This window comes from Chanodichthys erythropterus, chromosome 7 (assembly GCF_024489055.1).
Source record: "Chanodichthys erythropterus isolate Z2021 chromosome 7, ASM2448905v1, whole genome shotgun sequence".
In the NCBI taxonomy this organism is placed as follows: Eukaryota; Metazoa; Chordata; class Actinopteri; order Cypriniformes; family Xenocyprididae; genus Chanodichthys; species Chanodichthys erythropterus.
The window spans coordinates 27,329,080-27,352,504 of record NC_090227.1 but is presented as its reverse complement, the minus strand read 5'-3'; the positions used below and the strand labels follow the sequence as shown (position 1 = coordinate 27,352,504).

Here is a 23,425-nt window from a genome sequence, read left to right as displayed (position 1 = left end):
ACATGATTTAAGTCCTGGTGTCCTCTACAGTGGACATGTATGAAATCAATGTTCTGTTTCATAACAGAAAGTCATATTTTGATTTGAAACCCCATAACATTTTCCTGAGATGTTGATTTATAATAAACAATTTGAAAATTAATCCGATTTAAATAAATTTTAAATTTAATCACAAAATATTATCATATTTCCATAAGAGTGCTAATTTTCATTTTCAGTCATAATTAAAGACCAAGAAGTTGTTGTTGTCATGGGGAAACCTCTAAAAATCTGGTATCTCTGCAAAGCCCTGAATGTGCTCTTTACAGGACATCCAGACTTAAAACTGTGACATGTATGATGTCAGAGAAAATCACTCAAATATAATGTCCACTACAGAGGACAGAAGTCTATTCCTGGGTCCCAGGAGGATATAATATAATATAATATAATATAATTAATATAATATAATATAACAAAAATAATTGTATTAAAATAATGATATAAAATAAAATTGTTTCCTGACAGGAGTGTAACAGGATTTCTTATGTACCAAAGTGTGTGGAAAACATTTTTTTGTTGTTGTTCTGTTTTTTTTTTTTTGGCACAATTATCCTTTCATAATATAATCATAGGTGTATAATGCATTCAGATAGTAGAAGACTAAATTAAATAAATGCATGAAGATGTTTTATAGTTGCCACAGTCCCCTAACAGTCTTCTCATTACCGTTAGCAGCTCTGACAATGTGTTTTGCTCGTAAGTGATATTATTGAGCTTTGGTGATTAAACTGCAAATGACTTTACTTTAGTTAAAAGTCCCATCGGGATTTAATTTATAATTAAATAAACCATTAAGGATGCTTTTCTCCATTATTTACTGATAATGTAAAGTCTGTTAAACAAATTTTAGCAGCCCTATTGGTAAGTACTTCAAATGAATGAAATATGGACATGCAAGTCTCATCTGCTACACTATCAAGGAGTCAGAAAAAAAAATAAAAAATTAGCTTGAAAATTGAAATTATGGAATTGTTTCTCTCACCCTGAAAAGTGTCGGCCAGGCTAATGGACTGAGAGGAAAGGGCTGTTCGTAAGCCCCGGCCTTCTGAAGGAATAATCGTTGACTGACAGAGAAAAGCCTCGACTGAACTGCCCAGCAGACCACTTTCAGCGTCCTCATTGGGCAGGTCTGTGACATTATCTCTGCAGACTGCAGCCTTGTGACCCTGACAAAAGACAGATGATGGAATAAATAATATTCTGTGATGTCATTTCTGCTCATTTCAGGTGTGTGTATTGTACCTCAGCTCCACACAGGCTGATATTGAAGAGGTGGTAGTACTTTGTGCCTTTCGCAGTGAAGCTGGGCCCATTCATGATGGACCCAGCGGACGTCAGAGCACTGAAGTCATACCGAAGAGTCCGATTCTGGTCAGTGTATGTGAACGAACAGTCGCTGAAACACACACTGTGCTCCTATGATTTAAACATCCAAGAGAGGACGGTCACACACTTAGTAGTTATTATTACTATTCACAAAACACTTTTAAAAATGCCTATTCTTTAACCAATAAGCAATTGGAATGAAGAAAACATAACATATTTATTTATTGGAAATAAAATTAAATAAAAAAATTGTTTGATAAATGTATTTAAATGGAAATATCCTAACAATTTAATTAAATAAACAATCAATTTAAATTATTTTAAACAAATTATTTTAAAGTGTTACCAAATGCATATATAGGGAGAAAATATTAATTAAAATATAATAATTAAATTAAATTGAAAAACTGAAATACCTTGTTGCTTTTGCTGCCCGGCCCACACGGTTGGCACGTTTCTTTGCCATAGATGTGGTGCCCAGACAGGACGGTGTTGGGAGGGCACTCTTGGCACAGGTTGGTCTCTTTATCAATGTAGTGTCCAGCTGGACACGGCACACAGGAGGAGCCGGCTTTCTGAGACTGCAAGGCACAGGCACGGCACGCTGATGCCACCCCGTCCATGGCATTGGTGACAGTCACAGAGTAAATCTTCACCATGTCATTTACATACTGACGCACCTGATGGACAGTGACATCGACCATTATAACTATTGTCATTCCATAAACATGTTTTTTTAATCACTCCGTGCATATGCATTTGTACTGACATCACTAGCCTGACTGGTGCGTTGGAAAGCCCAGGTAAACGCAACAGAAGAGTTTTCAGTCATGATGTGTGTGTAACTCTGTTTGGTTTTACTCCCATCCCATGATTCAACTACATTTGTGCTTCTTCTGTTCACATCCTGGAACGACAACAAAAACATGATCAATTACTACAATTTGAACCTAAACCTAATTTTAAACATTTATAATTTACAATTTTACCTATTTATTTTGGCAGAAAGGGTTAAAATGGGGGTAAAAATTTCAATTTTATGCTATTAAGCTTTTTGTAGCTTTCCTTGTGACAGTCTTTCATTTCCATGCATATTTTACTTATTTATTTTGGCAGAAAGGGTTAATGTGAGAGGGAAAAAATACAATTATATGTTTTTGCAAGCTTTCCTTGTTTGCTTTCATTTTTTTATTATTATTTTGGCAGAAAACATTAATGTGAGGGGAAAATACAATGTTGTTATGAAATTAAGCTTTTTGTAATCTTTCCTTGTTTTTTTGTTGTTGTTTTTTGTATATTTTACTTATTTTGTCAGAAAAGGTTAATGTGAAGGGGAATACCATTTTGTTTTGGGATTAAGCTTTTTGTTAGCTTTCCTTGTGACAGTCCATTTTTATGTATTTTTTTTTATTATTTATTTTGGCAGAAAGGGTTTATGTAGGGCGAGAAATACAATTTTGTTATAGAATTAAGCTTTTTGTAAGCTTTTTTTGTGAGTCTAACTTTCATTTTCATGTATATTTTACATATTTTGGCAGAAAGGGTTAATGTGAGGGGTGAAGAATATAATTATCTGTTTTTGCAAGTTTTCCTTGTGAGTCTAACTTTCATTTTTATGTATATTTTACTTATTTTGGCAGAAAGGGTTAATGTGAGTTGGGGAAAAATACAATTTTGTTATGGTATTAAGCTTTGTAAGCTTTACTTGTGAGCCTAACTTTTCATTTTCATGTATATTTACTTATTTTGGCAGAAAGGGTTAATGTGAGGGGTGAAGAATACAATTACCTGTTTTTGCAAGTTTTCCTTGTGACAGTCTAACTTTTCATTTTTATGTATTTTTTTTACTTATTTTGGCAGAAAGGGTTAATGTAGGGGGATACAATGTTGTAATGAAATTACGTTTTTTGTAATCTTTCCTTGTCACAGTAACTTTTTTTTTTTTTTAAAAAATAGTATATTTTACTTATTTTGGCAGAAAGGGTTAATGTGGGGGGATACAAATTTGTTTTGGGATTAAGCTTTGTAAGCTTCCTTGTGAGTCTAACTTTCATTTGTATGTATATTTTACTTATTTTAGCAGAAAGCGTTAATGTGAGTGGAAAAAATAAATTTTTTTTATGGTATTAAGCTTTTTGTAAGCTTTCCTTGTTCTATCTTGTACTGCTCCATACTATTTCATTTATTAGCACTTCTCGTGATTATTGCCTCTTTGAGATGAATCGCTTGTTGCGATTCTCATTTGTAAGTCGTTTTAAGACTAAAAAAAAAAGACTGATAAATAAATAAATATAAGGTTTTGTTTGATTCAGGTTGTACAACATCATACGACTTCAATTCATACCAACTGTTACAAAAGGCCAGTGTGTTGACATCAAAATTAACATTCTTTAGATGTAAAATGTTTTAAATGCACATTTAAAAGCAGATTAAAACTGTGTCTATCAAAAAAAAAAAAAAAAATCAAATAATCTACCATAAACAGTTTCACAAATGCATATAAACACACTTACCGTCATAAAGTAAAACTCACAGTCAGCTGAGCAGCTGGATTCAAACTCAAAAGTGATCCGGCCGTACTCACTGCCGGATGCTCCTTGAACAGACACGGGCAACCTGATAGGAACAAAGACTCATTTTTACACAGAGAGCAGAGGTTATGTAAGGAAACGCATCTTGTAATACCAACTCACACAGCAGAGGGGGTGAAGTACACTGTTTAACCATACTAATCACACAAGGTTTTAATGAGCTTTAATGAACGCGACATGCTGTGGGCGGCACTTGAATAGTGTAGCTGTGAGGAGGTGGACAAGTAGCCTACTTGAAGACTCACTTGAATCCAGGCACTCTGAGAGTTAAAATGAGATAATCATTATCCGAACGACCTGCTCCTGATTGTACATGGTCACCCGCTACTTCCCAACCTAAAAGACACAAAAAGTAAAAGATATGAAGGTATTAATATGCACAAATGTGAAGAACATCTAGAATGTACAGAAAAGCCGATTTGTATTTATCAGTGACGCAACAGCGACATCTAGCAGCAAAAATAATCATTACAACCATATGCTGTAACATATACCACACCATTCTTGTGTAATCTCTCACCATTCAAGCCATCACAATTGTTGTTGGCCACGTTGAAGCAGGATGTCTTCATGTTGGCAGGCAGCACGTTCCACCACTTGTACTCATACCCGAGGACAGGTTCCGTGCCAGCTGGACAAGGCTGGCAAGCTACAGATGCCACACAATCCGTGTTTAATATCTTTTGGCTAGTTATTTAAAATTTTGTTCATGCTTTTGAAATTATCACGTTTTATACATCCTTCGTAAGATGTTAGGATGATTTATCACCTTTGTCCCCATCCGAGTAAGTCCCGGGTGGGCAGGGAGAACAGGTGGCAGTGTCGTTGTTATAGAAACCAGGATTACAGGGTGGACATGGCTCACGCTGACCAGAGGGTGGCAGTGTTACTGCACCTGCAGCAGTCTCCAAACAAATCTTAGGCTCTACCCACTTATATATGACCTGAGTCTGTGAAAGAGACAGCAGCTTTCAGTACGCATTCAATTATTTACTTGAATATTTCTATTTGTTTTATTTTATGTAAAATACAGTTGTTTTTGTATATATATATTTTTTTACATAATTTTGTTAGAGCATGAGTGCATTGCATATAAAAATAAATTGCATTTTTTGTTTATTTTTTCTTAATAATCGGTTACACTGATAGTTGTTGTGTGTGTGTGTGTGTGTGTGTGTGTGTGTGTGTGTGTGTGTGTGTGTGTGTGTGTGTGTGTGTGTGTGTGTGTGTGTGTGTGTGTGTGTGTGTGTGTGTGTGTGTGTGTGTGTGTGTGTGTGTGTGTACCTTTCCATCCTTGTCACAGGTGCTGTAGGTCTGGATGTAGTCTCTCTCTGTGCATGGATTTTTACTTTTGCACATGGCAGAACCTTCTGCTGTTAAAATACAGAAGAATCATATCTCACATAGACTGCGAATAGTTTGGAAGACCAGCCTTAAGGAATGAAAGAATGTATGTATATACAGTCAAACCAAAATTTATTCAGACACCTTGAACATTTCATTCATTAATACAATTTATTCACTATAGGTTAAAAAAAAAAATGGTAATAAAATATGACAAGATCTCAGAGTTAAACTGTATCAGAAAACATTAATCATAATTATGTCAGAAAACACTTAAGCAAAACATGGTCAGGTCAAAGTGTTTGGAACAAATTTTTTGTTCCAAATTTTTTAGCAATTTTACGGTAGTCCACTGTATGAAGAATTTTTGGACATAATATGTCACAGTTTACTTTATTTTGCTATACTCACTTACATAAATGAACTATAGTGTCCTGCACCCACTAGTAAAAATATATTAAAAATATCAAAAATGTCTGAATAATTTTTGGTTTGACTGTATGTATATTTAAAAAAAAAAAAAATCTTCTATCAAACTTAAAAAGGTACAGAAAGTATTTTTATACTTTTTTTGCATACATTTTGATTCTTCATTTTAAACATTCTTGCCAAATTTATGAGAAATTTGAATAATTTGTGCATAATTATTTATAGAAAAACAGCATTACCTAAACCTAATTTTATGTATATTTTACTTATTTATTTTGGCAGAAAGGGTTTATTTGAGGGTGAAAAATTCACGTTTTACGTTATTAAGATTTTTGTAAGCTTTCTTTATGACAGTCTAACTTTCATTTTTAAGTATTTTTTACTTGTTTTGGCAGAGAGGGTTCAATGTAGGGGCGGGTGGGGGGGATACAATTTTGTTATGAAATATATTTAATATTATATTTTTAATAAAACAGTAAAACCCTGACTAAAAAAGATGACATATTTAAAAATAAATTGATCCCTACATTAATGCATGTGATTTTTTTTGTATGCACATACATGTATTAAAAATGCAGAGAATGAGCCATTTGAATTTTAACCAAAAATTAGAATTCTGATATTTACCCATCATCATTTTATTTGAAATTCATATGAATATATACATATACACTACTGCTCAAAAGTTTGGGATCGGTAAGATTTTTAATGTTTTTAAAATAAGTTTCATCTGCTCACCAAGGCTTAATTTATTTAATTAAAAATACAGTAAAAACAGTAATATTGTGAAAAAATATTACAATTTAAAATAACTGTTTTCTATTTGAATATATTTTACAAAGTCATTTATTCTCGTGTTGGCAAAGCTGAATTTTCAGCATCGTTACTCCAGTCTTCAGTGTCACATGATCCTTCAGAAATCATTCTAATATGCTGATTAGTTCCTCAAGAAATATTTGTTATTATTATTAATGTTGAAAACAGTTGTGTACTTTTTTTTCAGGATTCCTTGATGAATAGAAAGTTCAAAAGAACAGCATTTATCTAAAATACAAAGCTTTTGTAACAAATTAAAGAAATGAATACTTTTATTCAGCAAGGATGCATTAAATAGATCAAAAGTGACAGTAAAGGCATTTAAAATGTTACAAAAGATTAGATTTCAAATAAACACTGTTCTTTTGAACTTTCTATTCATCAAAGAATGCTGAAAAAAAAAATATTGTACACAAATATTTTGTACAATTGTAAACAATAAAATGTTTCTTGAGCAGCAAATTGACATATTACAATGATTTCTGAATGATCATGTGACACTAAAGACTGGATTAACGATGCTGAAAATTCAGCTTTTCCAACACAAGAATAAATTACATTTTATAATATTTTCAAATAGAAAACAGTCATTTTAAATTGTAATAATATTTCACAATATTACTGTTTTTACTGTATTTTTAATTAAGTAAATGCACCCTTGATGAGCAGACGAAACTTCATTTAAAAAAATTAAAAATCTTACCGATCCCAAACTTTTGAGCAGTAGTGTACATACATACATACATACATAAAATTATTATTTAAATTAATGTGTTTTTAAAGTCCTACTATGAGCTCATATATCTAGAAACCAGCCTATGTGGTATTTAAATGTGTGTAGCACTTACAGGCGTAGTGTGTTTTTGTGTTGCAAGGGGTGCAGGAGCTGGCTCCTCGGCCAGAGTATGTGTCCCGTGGACAGGGCTCACATGAGGAGGAACCCGGGGTGCGACTGAAAGTCCCAGGCTTACATGGAAAACACTCTGATGTGTACGCCACCCCTGAGAGAGAAAAATGACATCACTTTCAATGCAGAACAATTTTCATATTATAAGGGAAGAGAATGCACATCCTCACCTTCTATCTGTATGTTCTTCAGGAGTACCGGTTTGGCTGCTTTAGAGCCGAGTGTGACTCTACTAGTTCTCCAGTACAGGATATTAGTGCCAGAATTCAGATTAACCTGATCATATGAGAAAGATCTCAGATATTACTCTTATGCAGTAAAAATAACTTAAAGGTGCAATATGTAATATTTTCTGTCCGTTAGAGGTCGCTAGAGGCCTATTCAAAACAAAGGCGCAGCTTGATGACGGCAAGTTTGAGTGCGGGAATCTTGGGACATGTGGTCTTCACCTCACAGCCAGTGCAAAAGAATAGGGATAGGATTCGGGAAGAAATCATGCTCATGGATGTGATTATTAATGTTACTGTAGTATGAAGCAGAGCAGGACCGAGTGTTGTGGGAGCTGAACGAGACCGCTGGAGCGATTGCACACGAGCAGTGGGACTTTTATTATGTCACAGTCGCCAGTGCTGCTTCCGCTTTTTTTCCATTCATGAATATGAGGTAACACAGCTCTGTTAATCATATTAGATACATTTGAGTGTGTTGAAAATGATGTTATATCGTTACTCTGTGCGCTCGCTCGGCGGCTGCTGTGAGACACTTGTTGCACACTGCAGTAAGATAGATCAATATTAGAATATCATATTAAATGCTGGATGGCTTGTGTTGATAAATGGCATGCAATTCATTTTAAAACGTATTGTATAATGGAGAAAATTCTGTTTTCAAAGCTGCATCTGATTATGATATGTTAGCTACTTGACAAAATAGTGTTTTTCTCTGAGGCATGGTAAAGCATGGTACTCGCAAAAAAAAAAAAAAAAAAAAATCAAGAATATTAGATGTAAACAATAAGACTAAATGTGTTGAGCTATATAACAACAATTCGTTTTCTGTCTAAATAAATCAATACAGTTTTTCCCTTGTCTATTAAAACATGTAATATATTAGACCATTTTCGGTGTTTCCATGGTTTCTACAAAATAAAACCGGAAACCGAGGGTAATGCAGGTATGATGCAACTGACAGGCAACTCCTCACACATCCCGGAGCCTTAGTTGAAATTGCAATTTTCTCACGATTTACAAATAGTTGGAACAAAATATATAACACTGTGGTTAGTGGTTTTTGGATATTTTACTACAAAACTCTTACATATTGCACCTTTAAATGAGTGTTTTCGAGCATTGATAAACAGAATTGCAAACGGAAAACTACTACTGAATGTGCAATAACAAACTTTTTTAAGAAATTAATACTTATTAAAAAAGAATGCTTTAAATTGATCAAAAAAGACAAAGACCTTTAGATTGCTACAAAAGATTTATATTTCAAATAAATGCTGCTCTTTTGAACTTTATATTCATCAAAGAATCATTACAAGAAAAAAATCTTTACAGTTTTGACAAAAATATTATATTGGTAATAATGATAAATGTTTCTTGAGCACCAAATCAGCATATTAGAATGATTTCTGAAGGATCATGTGACACTGAAGACTGGAGTAATGATGCTGAAAATTGCTGAAAATAAATTACATTTTTGATCAAATAAATGCAGCCTTGGTGAACATAAGAGACTTTCATGAAACATTTAAAAAAAAAACTAATCTCAAACATTTGAACAGTAGTGTGTGTGTGTATACATATAAATGTATGAGTTTTTGACTTACATTATGTGTGCCCCACTCTCCATGACTAGTCAGTTTGATCCATTTTTTATTTGAATCCTGGTCCATCTCTTGACACTGGTCGTTCTGAATCTGTCCAAAAACATTAGGATTTGTACAATACAGAATAGCTGCTTTTGATGTCCTAAAATATCTTACAAACAAACGTGTCTACACAGTATTAATGGAATCCAAACTTACAAAGAATTCAAAGAAGATGCTGTTATCCACATACTGGTAGTCAAAGGACACGGACCCCGGCTTCTTTAAGTGTACAGTGTAGATCAGAGACACAGTACACTCATCCCTGTTGGACTCCAGATACGAACCCTGAACAACCCACTTTGCACTAAAAGCACACAAACACACAACAAGGCACACACACTGTGGTGATTATAGCCTTCAGTTGCATAACAGGATAAAAATAAATGATTGGTTTAATAGTTGAATTGTTTCATGTCTCTGGAAGTGTGTGCTTGCCTGCACAAATAAGTCTGTGTATGCTTTAATCCGAATGTGTGCTGATTTAATATTAAATAAATAAAATAAAGTGAAAGGGTAAAAATAAAGCACTTTGATGAGAACCAAAGAAATGAGAACTTGGATTGGGAACAGTCATTGCAAGACATCTGAATCTGATATGCACTTCCTACATTATGTATGTGCATTAAGATTTTAGTATTACTCTATGTAGTGCTGCACCAATGAAGAGAATGCATTCTCAATACCTTTTAAACACACCAAATACAGAAAGCAAAAATTAAACAATTTAAAAAAAGTAATTAAAAAAAAGCCCACCCCGACTTTCCGTTTCAATAGAAAATATATCAAAACAAGACTTCTCCAAAGTAACTCACCTGCTGCAGGTGGATGCATCCTGTTGGTTGGGTGAGTTATCAGGGGAGGTTGCTAGGCTGCTGAATCCAGGAGGGATGTCATCCCACTCATCAAAACGTAAGCCGCTGCCCAGGGAGTAAGTGCCAGCCGCACACTGTGTGCATTCCTGAGCTGACATCTCCAGAAACTCCCCCGCTTTGCACGAGAATGCTGACAGACAAGGATGTAAACAAATGTACAATGCACTTTAATGATATACCATTGGAAAATGTATTGACAAGATCCATCACTATAATCAAAATATTTGGTGGGGCAAATTTAATTTTAAATGCTTTGTTTTTGTTTGTTTTTTTTTGTTGTTGTTGTTGTTTTTTTAATAAACAAATAACTAACTAACTAAAAATAGGCCATAAATGTATCTAATATCCAAACCACTGATGTACACAAATAAATAAGTAAATAAAATTTGCTTGTTTTATGTCCCTGGCAGATTCTTCGGTTATTCAAAGGGGTGATGAACTGAGAAATCAACTTTTCCTTGAGCTTTTGACATATAAGAGGTCATCATACTATAAGAATATCCTGTAAGTTTCAGAGCTGAAAACTTCCTTGTTAGTCCAATAAAAGCTTTTATTGACACCAGACCCAGCAAACGACAAGATTTTCAAAGTGGGGATCTATGACATCAAAGGGCAGCAAGCGCCGCCTCCGCAGAAGAAGATCAATGCCTACTTCATCACTGCCTGTTTAGCCCCGCCCACCGATTCGCGCATGACATGCAAAAAGTAGTCTTAGTAACATAGGCCTGTGTGCTGCTAAACCGGATCGAGCTACCAAGCAATAAACATGCCATTGAGGATTACAAAATATTGTGCAGTGCCTGGACTTGACAGTAATGCAACATGTAAGTAACTGTGTTAATTCTAATGCCTGATCTGATCTCATGTAATGATTCATGTAACAGTCAGATGTTCTTTGTGTGTCAGTAATCAAACCAGTGACTAAACATCAACTTGCGTTGTTTCTCTTAGTAGGATGAAAATAATCAGCATACTAACATTATAAGTGCACCCCAGGAAACATTATAAAACAATGCAGTTCATGACCCCTTTAAATTAATTTAATTTTTTACCACCATGCCATTTTTGTTTGACTATTTTAAACAAACAAACAAAATAAATAAATAAAAAATATTGAAAATAACCAAATTAATTCATTAAAGATAAAAGTAAATGCATGTTAAATAAATAAATAAAAATAAGCAAGAAATTAACAAAAATAAATATATTCTAAATAAATAAATAAATAAAAAGTCAACACCATACCAGGGTTTTTTTTGGTCATTTAAATAAATATACAAATTAAAACATTTTTTGCCATCTTCTTTAACTTTTTTTTTAAAGGAACAAATAAACAAAACAAAACAAACTAATAAATTAATAAAAAAACAAATAAACAAACTGATAAAATAAATAGTTTTAACACATTGCAGCATCTCTTGCTATTTATATAATTAAATAAATAAAAACAAAAATATTTAAATAAATTAACAATATTCCTCTGAAAAATCAACTGATATATCAGTTGCGTATGTGCTCATATGGAGTTGCATATCAACTGCAGAGTGATTATCAATTTTAAAATAAAAAATCTGTTACAGACAACATTAAACCAAGCAAGATGCATTTTCAGTTGAGAAAGAATATTCAGCAAGAAATTAAGTAATGGATGGGACTCGTTTTGTTTACACAGGAGAAATTTGTGAAGATTGTTATTTGTTATTTTTATTTTTTGTTTAGTTTTTTTTCTCGCCTGTGTACATGCCAGAAGAAGAACGAAACGTCACATCAGAGGCAGAGAATGTTTTGATGAATATATTAATAATGTGCACAATTACACCACGGACATTTATTAATAAAGTTAAAAAAAAAGGGTCAATTTGATTTCAGATTCAGAATGCCTTTAGCTGCTTTCTTCCAAATTACACATGACTAAAATAGAATAAATTGGCCGAGGACTCTGTGAGGGTTTGGGAATCATTAATCAGGGGCCAATGAACATATTCTGTCCAAGAGGAAATTCCTCTGTACTGATAAGGGCTGACAAAAATGCAGTTTACTTTAAACACACACTCTTGCCATTCAAAATGCACTGAATCATTAGTGCACACATTCATGGATGAACATCCAAATAAACAAACAATGTCCATTTCCTAAAGACCCCTCTCAGTTAAAACCCTCCCATAAATTAAACTTCCTCTCTGAGTAACACACTATGTGAACCTACTGCATTCAGTGCCCTGCACAGGGTCTGGCAGTCCTGTACACGCTCCTGGATTCAGAGGAATGGCTACCCTCCATCTGGACCCCGTGCTGTCACACTCTGTGTACTGAAAGTAGTAGTCCGTCTGTAAAAACAAACAACACGTCTATATTTAACAAGGATCCTGACGATGCTTGTGTTTGTGGGTGTGGATGTGTGAAGTTTGACTGTAAAAGAGTAAAGCACATGGACGCTTGAGTATTGTGTGGACTTAATGCTGAGGTTATTAAAAACAGGTCGTAACAGGACTCTAACAAACGCATGAGTCATCTGTCCTGAGTCTGCTGTGGACGCACCCTTTCCTCTCCAGAAATCAGCATTACTGGCGTTTAATTCATGAATTAATATTTTAAATGAAGGAATCAGTGTTTTTAAAGAAATTTTTTAAGTGAACATATTCTTGTTCACATCTACAGTATGCAATGACTTACAAAACAAGCATTTGGGTGAAGACTGTGACGGAGCTTTTCATTGGTTGGAAAGACTGTCTGAATTAGACTCAACATTAGAGAGACATTCTTGTTCATGAACGAACTGAACAAACTGCAACATCTCGTTGCTCGTTAAGGGACTGAATGATCTGGAACATCACATTCATGAACAAACTGGGACATATATTGCTCCTGGATAAACTGGATAAACTGCGACTTCTCATTTCTGAACAAACTGAACAAACCAGGATGTTTGTGAACGAACTAGGACATATCTCATTGGTGAAAGAAATGAACTGAACAAAATGGGATGAACGGACTGCGACTTCTGGTCCCCGAACGAACTGCAACTTCTGGCCCCGGAATGGACTGCAACTTCTGGCCCCAAATGAACTGTGAATTTTGGCCCCGGAATGGACTGCGAGGTCTGACTCCTGAACGGACTTTGACTTCTGGCCCCCGAAAGGACTGCGACGTCTGACCCCTGAACAGACTGTGACTTGTGCTGCAGCGTCTGGCCCCCGAACGGACTGTGACTTCTGCTGAGACGTCTGGCCCCCGAACGGACTGCGACTTCTGCTGTGGCATCTGGCCCCAAATGGACTGCCACTTCTGCTGCGACGTCTGGCCCCCGAATGGACTGCCACTTCTGCTGCGACGTCTGGCCCCCGAATGGACTGCGGCGTCTGGCCCCTGAACGGACTGCGACTTCTGCTGTCCGTTCAGGGGCCAGGCGCCGCAGTCCATTTGGGTGCCAGACGTCGCAGCAGAAGTGGCAGTCCATTCGGGGGGGCAGTCGGTTCGGGGGCCAGAAATCGCAGTCCATTCGGGGGCCAGACGTCGCAGTCCGTTCAGGGGTCAGAAGTCTTCTGCTGCGACATCTGGCCCCGAACAGACTGCGACTTCAGGCCCCCGAACGGACTGCGACTTCTGCTGCGGCATCTGGCCCCCGAATGGACTGTGACGTCTGCTGCGACTTCTGTCCCCCGAATGGACGGCGACGTCTGGCCCCGAACAGACAGCGACTTCTGGCCCCTGAATGAACTGCGACTTCTGGCTCCCAAACGGACTGCGACTTCTGCTGAGACGTCTGGCCCCTGAACGGACTGCGACTTCTGCTGCAGCATCTGGCCCCCGAATGGACTGTGACGTCTGCTGCGACTTCTGTCCCCCGAACGAACTGCGACGTCTGCCCCCGAACAGACTGCGACTTCTGGCCCCCGAGTGAACTGCGACTTCTAGCTCCCAAACGGACTGCGACTTCTGCTGAGACTTCTGGCCCCGAAGGGACTGCAACGTCTGGCTCCCTAACGGACTACGACTTTTGGCCCCCGAACTAACTGCGACATCTGGCTCCCTAACGGACTGCGACGTCTGGCTCCCGAACGAACAGCGACTTCTTGCTCATGAACAAATTGAACAAACTTGGACATTGTGTCTGGGACATACAGTATTTGTGTTTGTGAATGATTTGGGACATATTTGGTTTGGGAATTTTTTAAACAAACTTGGACAAAACTCATTCCTGAATGAGCAGGGATATTTCATTCCTTCTAATAGATTTGTAGGCACACAAACTATAAGTGATTAGTGATTGAATGACTTATAATACACAAAAAGACACACACACTCTTGCACCTACCTACTAGTATAACCACATAATTGGCAGAAAAAGTCAGTGAACAAATCTGAACAACTCTTTTAGTAAACATATTCAAAACTGGGATGAATCAAAATGCCACTAATCAGTATTTTACAGTAAGAACTAATGGGTTTGAAGGAAAACAAGTTTTTAGTCATTAAAATACTTTACTGAATCTCAGCTTAAACAAACTATAGTATGCTATAAATAAGCTATTTGTAGAACCCAAAAATGTAAACCCACCATCTCCATGAGCTAAGGTGACAATTATAACAGAAAATGCACATTAATAAACTGATTTATCGTTTCTGATAAGAAGGAACCATTTTGCTCAGCCAAACCGCTGAATCATCGCTTTACCACCAGATTCCTGCGGGTCCTCCAGCACTTATCGAGTGATTGGGAAGGAAAGGCTGCCATCAGGAGGAAGCTGATAATAAAACCCAGAATGCCCTGCGGGTCAACATACGGCAGTGCATACACGGCTGAAAACAGGATCTAGTCTCAGATATTATACGCATTACCAAACAAAAACATAGTACAAGCTTCATGCCTGAAATCAGCCTATAGTGCAAATCCACATGACAGTGCAATACTATATAATTAATCATAATCATAAAAAAAGCTGTGCTTTCACTTTACTTTAATCCCTCCCTATTCTAGCTTATGCTACTCTAAGCAATGTATTATGAGCACTTTTTGTGTTTATTTGTCTCTTTATGATGAATTGCTTGCTGTATTCCTCATTTGTAAGCTGCTTTGGATAAAAGCATCTGCAAAATGAATAAATGAAAAATTAATGTGCAACAGATGATGATAATTACAATAATGATGATAATTATATGTGAATAAATTAAATCTTTTCATCATATAAAGCGATCAAGTCTCTCCAGAAAATTTGGACTAAACCACTCAATTCATATGGATTTGTTTTACGATCTCGTTATGAACTTTTTGAAGCGTCAAAATGGTAGTTGCGTAGCTGGAGGGACAGAAAAATCTCAGATTTCATCAAAAATATCTTGATTTGTGTTCCGAAGATGAACGAAAGTCTTTGGAACCACATGAGGGTGAGTAACTTATAACAGAAATTTTATTTTTGGGTGAACTAACCCAAAATTTGAATCAGATCTTGCCTAGTGAGGAATCAAATGTGCATGTCAAACCCCACACTTCCCAATGTAACTCCCTATAAGCAATTAAGTATGTTATGGAATAACAGCTTATATAAATGATATAACTTGTCTTATATCCGTATTCAACGTGGGTTTTAGGGTTTGCATACATTTTCAATGAGTCTTTGAGGGAACCGTGTACTCAAACATCTCATTTTTATAAATGCATAAGCTAAACTGTCCAATTACATATTCTGCTATTTATTTTGTATTCATAGAAAAGCACTGCAGTCAAACTTTTGGTTTATGGGACACATAATGATTTTAACAGTCACAGTTTTTCCATGCACAAAGGCCAGAGGAGGTGCTGAGCTCTCAGTGAGAGCAGTTTGATGGAGGCTATTCTTAGCACCATATCACCAGGCTCTTGAGATGGGCACGCAGGGCTGACCATGTTTGTGAAAAGCGCCGCTTAGCACTCCACTGGAACCTTAACCATCCATCAGCATAATGTTAGAGATATATACCGTAGCTGGATTCTAACATATTATTTCAAAGATTTAAAATGGGATGCCCATCCCAAATAGCAATCTGACACCAATCAATATACCCAGACAAAAAGCATATCAGCTTCTTAATCAATAATTAAGCTGAAAAGCTCAAGTAAACATACATTATAAAATCAAACACACAAAATACATAAGAATAAACTGATATTTAAAATTATTTGGAGCATAAATTATTCTGAGAACCTATTAAAAAATGTATAACAATACAGACTTACAGAAAGAAAACAACATTAAAAGCAATTCAACATTGATGAAACCAACAGTGAAGATTCAACTTAAAATATCAACAACAACAAAAAGCAGGTGCATCACTGCTTCCTAAAAGTAAAAGTGCCTCAAATATCTAATCTGAAGGAACTTCAAAAGCCCTTTCTCTCATGACAGGAACCATTCCAAGCACTTCTAAAGACATTTAAAGCTCTGACAGCGTGACTTTCACATGATAAAGCAAAAATCCATAAATTGAAATCGAATTAAACTACTACCACTAAATGTTTCTTAACCAATTTTCCCTTATTCATACATATGTAAACAAAACAGCCTAGTTCTCATTGGTTACGGCTATTGAATGTGTGTGTATGTATCTGACGCACCTGTTACTTTGTGTGACAACCTATAGAACATCCTGCTGCACAATGTCAGTAGAGAGACTGGTCACAAAAGTACTAATAAATGTATGCCAAACAACCACGGATGCTTTAAAATCCCACAGACGAGCAAAAACAGATACATGAACTGGACGCGTGGATCAAACGCAGTGAACGCCAGTAATTAAAACGTCAGCAGGAATGATCTCTCACCTCTTTACACTGACGAAGGTGAGCGGCAGACCCCGAGGACGCGTTCGGGATGAAAACGCAACATATCCATGCCGTATAATAGAGTATATAACGCCTTCTGTGGCGGACGATGTTTTTCCTCGTGCGCTCCATCTCTTGCTGAACGGAATAACGGGACCGTCCCATCATATCAGCTGGCGACGTCAACATAGAACGTCATCTGACGGAGCCGGTTTGAAGTCTTAGAAATGACGTCACAAATGTGTTACCCAAATTAGCCCAAAACGAGTAGACTACTAATAGTGGGCTATATTTCTACTCAGCAGTTTTATGTAGCCTACTTTGAGGGTGACCATCAAATTCATTGTATAATTCGCACATTGAATCATAAACATAGTCATAAATATAATAATAACTGATCTGTTATAATACATTCGGATAGGCTAAATGAATGAATATTTAAAACGTTGTTTTTATATTCACTAATAAAATAACCAAGAGTTTGCAATTGTTATTTATCTGCACACCACTAGATGGCAGTCGGTTTAAAGAAATGAAAAGAAATTAATTGTGCATAATATTTCCATGATCGTATATTAATTAAAACTATAGCCTGTGTGGAAAATTTGTAATTTAAAAATTTTCACCAAAAGGTGATTAAATTGGTGAAAACTTAACATTTATAAATTGTCACAGCACCTAAAATATACTTTTTCTTAAACATTCAAATAATTAACTTAAAGTCCTGATACTGAAAAAGTCCAAAAATGTATGTTTAAATCAGATTATTGTATGCTAAATTTGGTTTGATGGTTCATGGTGGTTTTGCATAATCATTCAACAGTATATTGGTCTTCTTGAAAATTAGTTTGCATACAGAGTAAAACCAAACTCACATCATCATGGTCTCCAACCCACCAAACATTAAACTTCCGTTGTACATGTATATTATTTTATTCATGTCACAGCTCAGACCTTTGGTACCAGCATTGTTCACAGAACAAAACAAAAAAAACAACAACAACAACAAAAAAAAAAATCACAATAATTTATACATGTAACTAACTCTACTGAAATACTGCAGCATTTAGCATGACTCTTGACATCAACAGAAAATAATGAACAAATACTTAGTATATAATTATTCAACTTTGGCATAAAAAATACATAATGTACACGGTCCAAATAAATATAATAAACTGGTAGATTTGAACAAGTATCAGATCTATGTACACAAAGAAAACTGTGAGGCTCCTTTCTGACAGATAAACTACCTTTTATAATAATTTTACAACTTTTGTGCTTGAGAGAATTAATACGGTGCTCAGTATGAGTGGTGTGTCTGAATCATGTCATCTTCCAACATCATGGAAGTACAGATTTGCACAAAGACAGAGAAGGATAATGGGACCAATGGAATAATAAATCAGACCACGGAACTTTGGATCCAGATCACCTTGACGATACCAAAAAATCTGCAACAAAACAGAGAAATTTTTATATTTTTAATTTGTACTAATATTATATGTATGTGCTGTGACATACCATGTAGCACAGGAGAAAACAAAATCATAAAAATTACATTTGCAAGAATAAGTATGTGAACCATTTGCAGAATCTGTGAAAATGTGCAAAATTTTAACAAAATAAGAGAGATTATACAAAATTTTGTACGTTAATTTTTATTTAGTACTGTCCTGAGTAAGATATTTTACATAAAAAAATGTTTACATATAAAAAAAAAAGCTGAATTTATTAAAATGACCCAGTTCAAAAGTTTGTGAACCTCTGATTCTTAATACTGTGTGTGGTTACCTGGATGATCTACGACTGTTTTTTGTTGTGTGATGTTCTTCATTAGTCTATTGTTTGTCCTGAACAGTTAAACTGAGCTCTGTTCTTCAGAAAAATCCTCCAGCTCCTGCAGATTCTTCAGTTTTCCACCATCTTTTTGCATATTTGAACCCTTTCCATCAGTGACTGAATGATTTTGAGATCGGTCTTTTCACACTGAGGACAACTGAGGGACTCAAACACAACTATTAAAAAAGGTTCAAACATTCACTGATGCTCCAGAAGGAAACACAATGCATTAAGAATCGGGGGTGAAAACTTTTGAACAGAATGAAGAGGTCCAAATTTTTCTTATTTCGCTTGAATATCATTTTGTTTTTCATTTAGTACTGCCCTTCAGAAGCAACAGAAGATACTTTCATGTTTCCCGGAAGACAGATTAAATACAATTTACCTTGATCTTCAAATTCCAAATGTTTTCACCCCCCATCTATTAATGCATCGTGTTTTCTTCTGGAGCATCAGTGAATGTTTGAACCTTTTTTAATAGTTGTTTTTGAGTCCCTCAGTTGTCCTCAATGTGAAAAGACCGATCTCAAAATCATTCAGTCACTGATGTAAAGGGTTCAAATATGCAAAAGATGGTGGAAAACTGAAGAATCTGCAGGAGCTGGAGGATTTTTCTGAAGAACAGAGCTCAGTTTAACTGTTCAGAACAAACAAGAGACTCATGAACAACCATCACAAAACAAACAAACAGTCGTAGATCATCCAGGTAACCACACACAGTATTGAGAATCAGAGGTTCAACAAATTGTACTTATGAATGGGGTTACATTAATAAATTCATCTTTTTTTTTTCTTTTTTTTTTGTCTTGTGGATTATATGTAGACATCTTTTATGTAAAATATCTTACTCAGGACAGTACGAAATAAGAAAAATAACATGCATTTTGTATTGTCTCCCTTATTTTGTTAAAATTATTAACATTTTCACAGATTCTGCAAGTGGTTCACATACTTTTTCTTGCAACTGTAAATGATTTGACAAAAAGTATCAACAAAAGGGAATTTAGATTCAGATTATTAAGTAAAAAAGGGGATAGGGGATCAAACAGTAGGCTTAACTAACAAGCAGTGACTGATAAAGGTTGTGGGCAGACAATTTATATACAAAACTTACCAGCACCAATACAGAGGAACAGATCATGATGATACAGACCACAAAGAAGATATTCAATGGTGTCGGAGGAGGTGTAGGGAAGACGAATGAACTGATGACAGTTACCTGAAAAAGAGAAAAAATGGAATTCACTAGCAGTTCATAGTTAAAAAGAAGTGATCAGTAGTAAATCATATTGCAAATATATGTAGGGGCAACACCATAAAGACATTTTAAAATGAATAAAAGGATCCTGAAATTCATGATGTAAGACTCAGATAGCAAAAACTACTGCAAATATACATGTATGTGTGTGTGGTTCAGGTATTCCCTACATTTAGAGTATAAAAACCATTATGTCTATGAAAAGTACTCATAAGTGTGTGTGTGTGTGAGTTTCATTATATTACATTGTGGGGACCAAATGTCCCCACGATATAATATAAACCTGAGTTCACCTACATCGTGGGGACCAGCCACCGGTCCCCACAATGTAAATTAATTAATAAAAATACTAAATGATGTTTTTGTGAGAAAATAAAGGTGTGCACAGTTTCCTGTGATGGTTAGGTTTAGGGGTAGGGTAGGGGGATATAAAGTACGGTTTGTACAGTATAAAATGCATTGCGGCCAATGGAAAGTCCCCACAATTCACAAAAACAAACATGTGTGTGTGTACAAAGTGAGTAAAGTATGGATCTAGCCATACAAATGTGTGTGTTTGTTTGTATCACAATACTCACTAGGACTAACAGAGATGTGAATCCACCTATAGCCAGGTTTAGAACTGTGTGCTTAAAGAAAACAAATGTTGACATGAACAAACAGGCACTTAAGTGTTGTCAGTTTAACTATAGTTTGATTTTGCATCTTTACAAATATCCAAGTTCATACTAGTGTACATACTAAATTATCCCTTTACTTCTGCTTCATAATATATCATGTAACACCTACTCATAAAACTTTCTGGCTTGATCAAGCAAGTAAGCAATCTTTAAAAAAAAAAAAAAAAAAAAAAAATGTTTTTCATCGCTCCTTACACTTAAAACTAAGGAACAGCTTTCCTTTTTTGAGTATAAAAAATAAAACAAGCCAACAAGGACTTTAAACAAGAAAGGCTGCTTCTCTCACCCGCGTTAAAGTCTCTCCAAACAGCGTGTTGTCTGCGCCACTGGTGCTCGTCCTGAAATCATCCATGTTGCTGGAGGGACTGAGAGGGTTTGTGGTCATGAGGAGCGGATCATTTCTGAACCCCCCAGCCTCTGCACTCATGATCAGGCCTGAAAAGCCTTTCTCATTTCTCCAAATGCATAACATTCACTCATGCCTCTGGCTGAAGCAGCACAAAGGATGTTATTTTACATATATTTTATCTTTTAATTGAATACAGGGATATATTGTTAGGGGAAATGGTCATGAGGTTATTTTGTTGGTTATGGGAATTACATGGAAAATGTAATGGGTAACTTGCTAATCTAACATTTTTATTTAAAAGTGAAAATTGCAATTAGTATGAAATAGACAGGGCTTAGTGGACAAGACGGTTTCTCTAAATTCAGGGGTGTCCAACTCGGTCCTGCAGAGTTTAGCGCCAACTTGCCTCAACCTTAGGGTTGCCAGATTTTCACAACAAAACCCTCCTAATGGACTTTATGCACGGAGCGTTCTTTGGAATATCCGCCGCATTCATATAAGCCAGCTCGAAAACTTCCGGTGAGATGTCATTTGCTGGTATGCTGAGCTGGTAAGTTGAACTAATACTTAGTTTATAATCAGAATACAGTCACTTAAATAGTCAGGCATAGCATTAATTTAGCTAAGACAGCATAAAAAATAAATAAATAAATAAAGACGTAGTAGGCTACCTCAGTGTTCCTCCTCGGCTAAATTCAATTCGACCATCAGTTTTCACACTTTTGTTTGAAAAAAAGCTTAAAACATTTAATATTTATTGTGCACTTTAGTTAGATTAACTGAATAAAATGTGTTTTTACAAGTGTGCGGAAATCATTGATCTTGCCCTGCACAGCTGCTGTGATTACAAAAAAAAAGCGCGGTGCTCGCTTTCTGCGTAATTTATTCACAATAAAAGTTGTTTTTGCTTAAGATTTTGTGAGTACTTCATACTTCACATTGACAAAATGTATTTTTAAACCTAGTTATTTTATGTTTAATATTTAGTCAAAAACGAAGTAAAAAAACGATTAGATGGCTGATAAATGCGCAAATAAATGCTACTTTGCCGCCACCTGCTGGTTAAAGTGGTAATTGATCATTTTTATTTTTAAATAAGTGTTTTTATTTTTAAACGTTCGGTTTTACAATGGGGACAATCTCAGAAGGATGAACAAATAATGTTTGTGGTCATCACATTAAAAATGACATTTGAAGTGCTGGGGAAAAAAATGTGTGTGCGTGTCTAATTACAGACATGGCGTTTTTAAACGGTCCCAATAGCTTTGCTTTATTGCAATCAATAAAACTGGTTTACTGGCAAATTAGGTAAATGTGATAACATTAAAAAGTCAACCATTGATGGTTTTGTGTCAATGTACAGCAACTACAGAATGAACAGATAACAGTTCGCCGGAAATGCCCGAGCTGGCTTAACGACAACCAGGAAGTAATCGTGCATTCAGGGGGGGTCCCACGGTAAAAATTCAGCAGGGTAAAATTCACGTTTTTGGCGGGGCTCCCCTGGTAAAATTCGCATTCCAGGGACTAAATATCACGTTATTTTGGGTCGATTCAACCTGCGGCAACAGTTGCTGAAGTAACTTATAAGGTGGTGGACATGTGGACCTGTTACCTTTTTCAGACAGCAACTTAGTGTCGGCCCAGATCCTGCACACATCTGGTAAATGTGGATTACACGTGGACCAGATGTGGGCCGGATCTGGGCCGACACTACGTTGCTGTCTGGGTGATTACTGGATGATAATATTTTAAAATCATTATTTGAAGATTATGTTTCACAATATTAGGCTACTGCATTTACACATTCAGTTTGAGTTGACAAGCGTCCTCTAGAGGAAGAACACTTAAGCCATTCATTTTAAATGAAATTCTGCAAACTGTCATATGTTTCATCTTAAAGGTGTTGTGTAAATTGTAGCGGGCATCTAGTGGTAGGATTGCGAATTGCAATATAGAGAAGCTACGGTGGCCAACACGGGACAAATATGTTGTCGACACAGAGAGTAGCTAGTCAAACTACTCTGCTCTATAGTACGGATTGTCCGTTTAAACATGCCGGCGCAATATGGCGACTTAACGGGGACCCGTGGTGTATGTTGATAAAAATGGCTCATTCTAAGGTAATAAAAACATAACGGTTATGTAAGGTCTTTATACACCACTGAAAACATAGTTATGTATATTATATTGCATTTCTGTCAATAGATTCTCCTAAAATTTACACATTGAACCTTTAAACAACCCTTTTGTGAGACTTCTACACTAAATAGACAAAAATAATAGTAATAAAA

At 35.8% G+C, this 23,425-nt stretch overlaps 2 protein-coding genes across 19 annotated transcripts in view; both read right to left on the bottom strand.

The window, feature by feature from the left end:
* Window positions 1–17,264, bottom strand: part of elapor2a (endosome-lysosome associated apoptosis and autophagy regulator family member 2a) — a 197,039-nt gene extending 179,775 nt beyond the window's left edge. For all 18 annotated transcript variants that reach the window (XR_010895502.1, XR_010895503.1, XR_010895504.1 and 15 more), the window contains exons 1-16: window positions 17,003–17,264; window positions 12,410–12,530; window positions 10,144–10,333; window positions 9,488–9,635; window positions 9,290–9,379; window positions 7,626–7,731; window positions 7,397–7,549; window positions 5,244–5,332; window positions 4,729–4,909; window positions 4,480–4,608; window positions 4,205–4,295; window positions 3,882–3,984; window positions 2,138–2,275; window positions 1,785–2,048; window positions 1,285–1,458; window positions 1,025–1,208 (exon numbers count right to left, since the gene is read on the bottom strand). Coding sequence is in view for 7 of the 18 variants with exons in the window: in XM_067390022.1 (XP_067246123.1) it covers window positions 1,025–1,208; window positions 1,285–1,458; window positions 1,785–2,048; window positions 2,138–2,275; window positions 3,882–3,984; window positions 4,205–4,295; window positions 4,480–4,608; window positions 4,729–4,909; window positions 5,244–5,332; window positions 7,397–7,549; window positions 7,626–7,731; window positions 9,290–9,379; window positions 9,488–9,635; window positions 10,144–10,333; window positions 12,410–12,530; window positions 17,003–17,191 (2,350 nt within the window). In the remaining 11 variants the exon portion in view is untranslated. The remainder of the gene's footprint in view (window positions 1–1,024; window positions 1,209–1,284; window positions 1,459–1,784; window positions 2,049–2,137; window positions 2,276–3,881; window positions 3,985–4,204; window positions 4,296–4,479; window positions 4,609–4,728; window positions 4,910–5,243; window positions 5,333–7,396; window positions 7,550–7,625; window positions 7,732–9,289; window positions 9,380–9,487; window positions 9,636–10,143; window positions 10,334–12,409; window positions 12,531–17,002) is intronic.
* Window positions 17,265–17,925: 661 nt separating this feature from the next.
* Window positions 17,926–22,749, bottom strand: tmem243a (transmembrane protein 243, mitochondrial a). The gene is made up of 4 exons (XM_067390030.1): window positions 21,069–22,749; window positions 20,681–20,731; window positions 19,959–20,063; window positions 17,926–18,456 (listed from the first exon to the last, which is right to left on the bottom strand). Exons 1-4 carry the CDS (start codon window positions 21,252–21,254, stop codon window positions 18,334–18,336), a joined length of 465 nt encoding a protein of 154 aa, XP_067246131.1. The 5' UTR covers window positions 21,255–22,749; the 3' UTR covers window positions 17,926–18,333.
* Window positions 22,750–23,425: the final 676 nt, after the last annotated feature.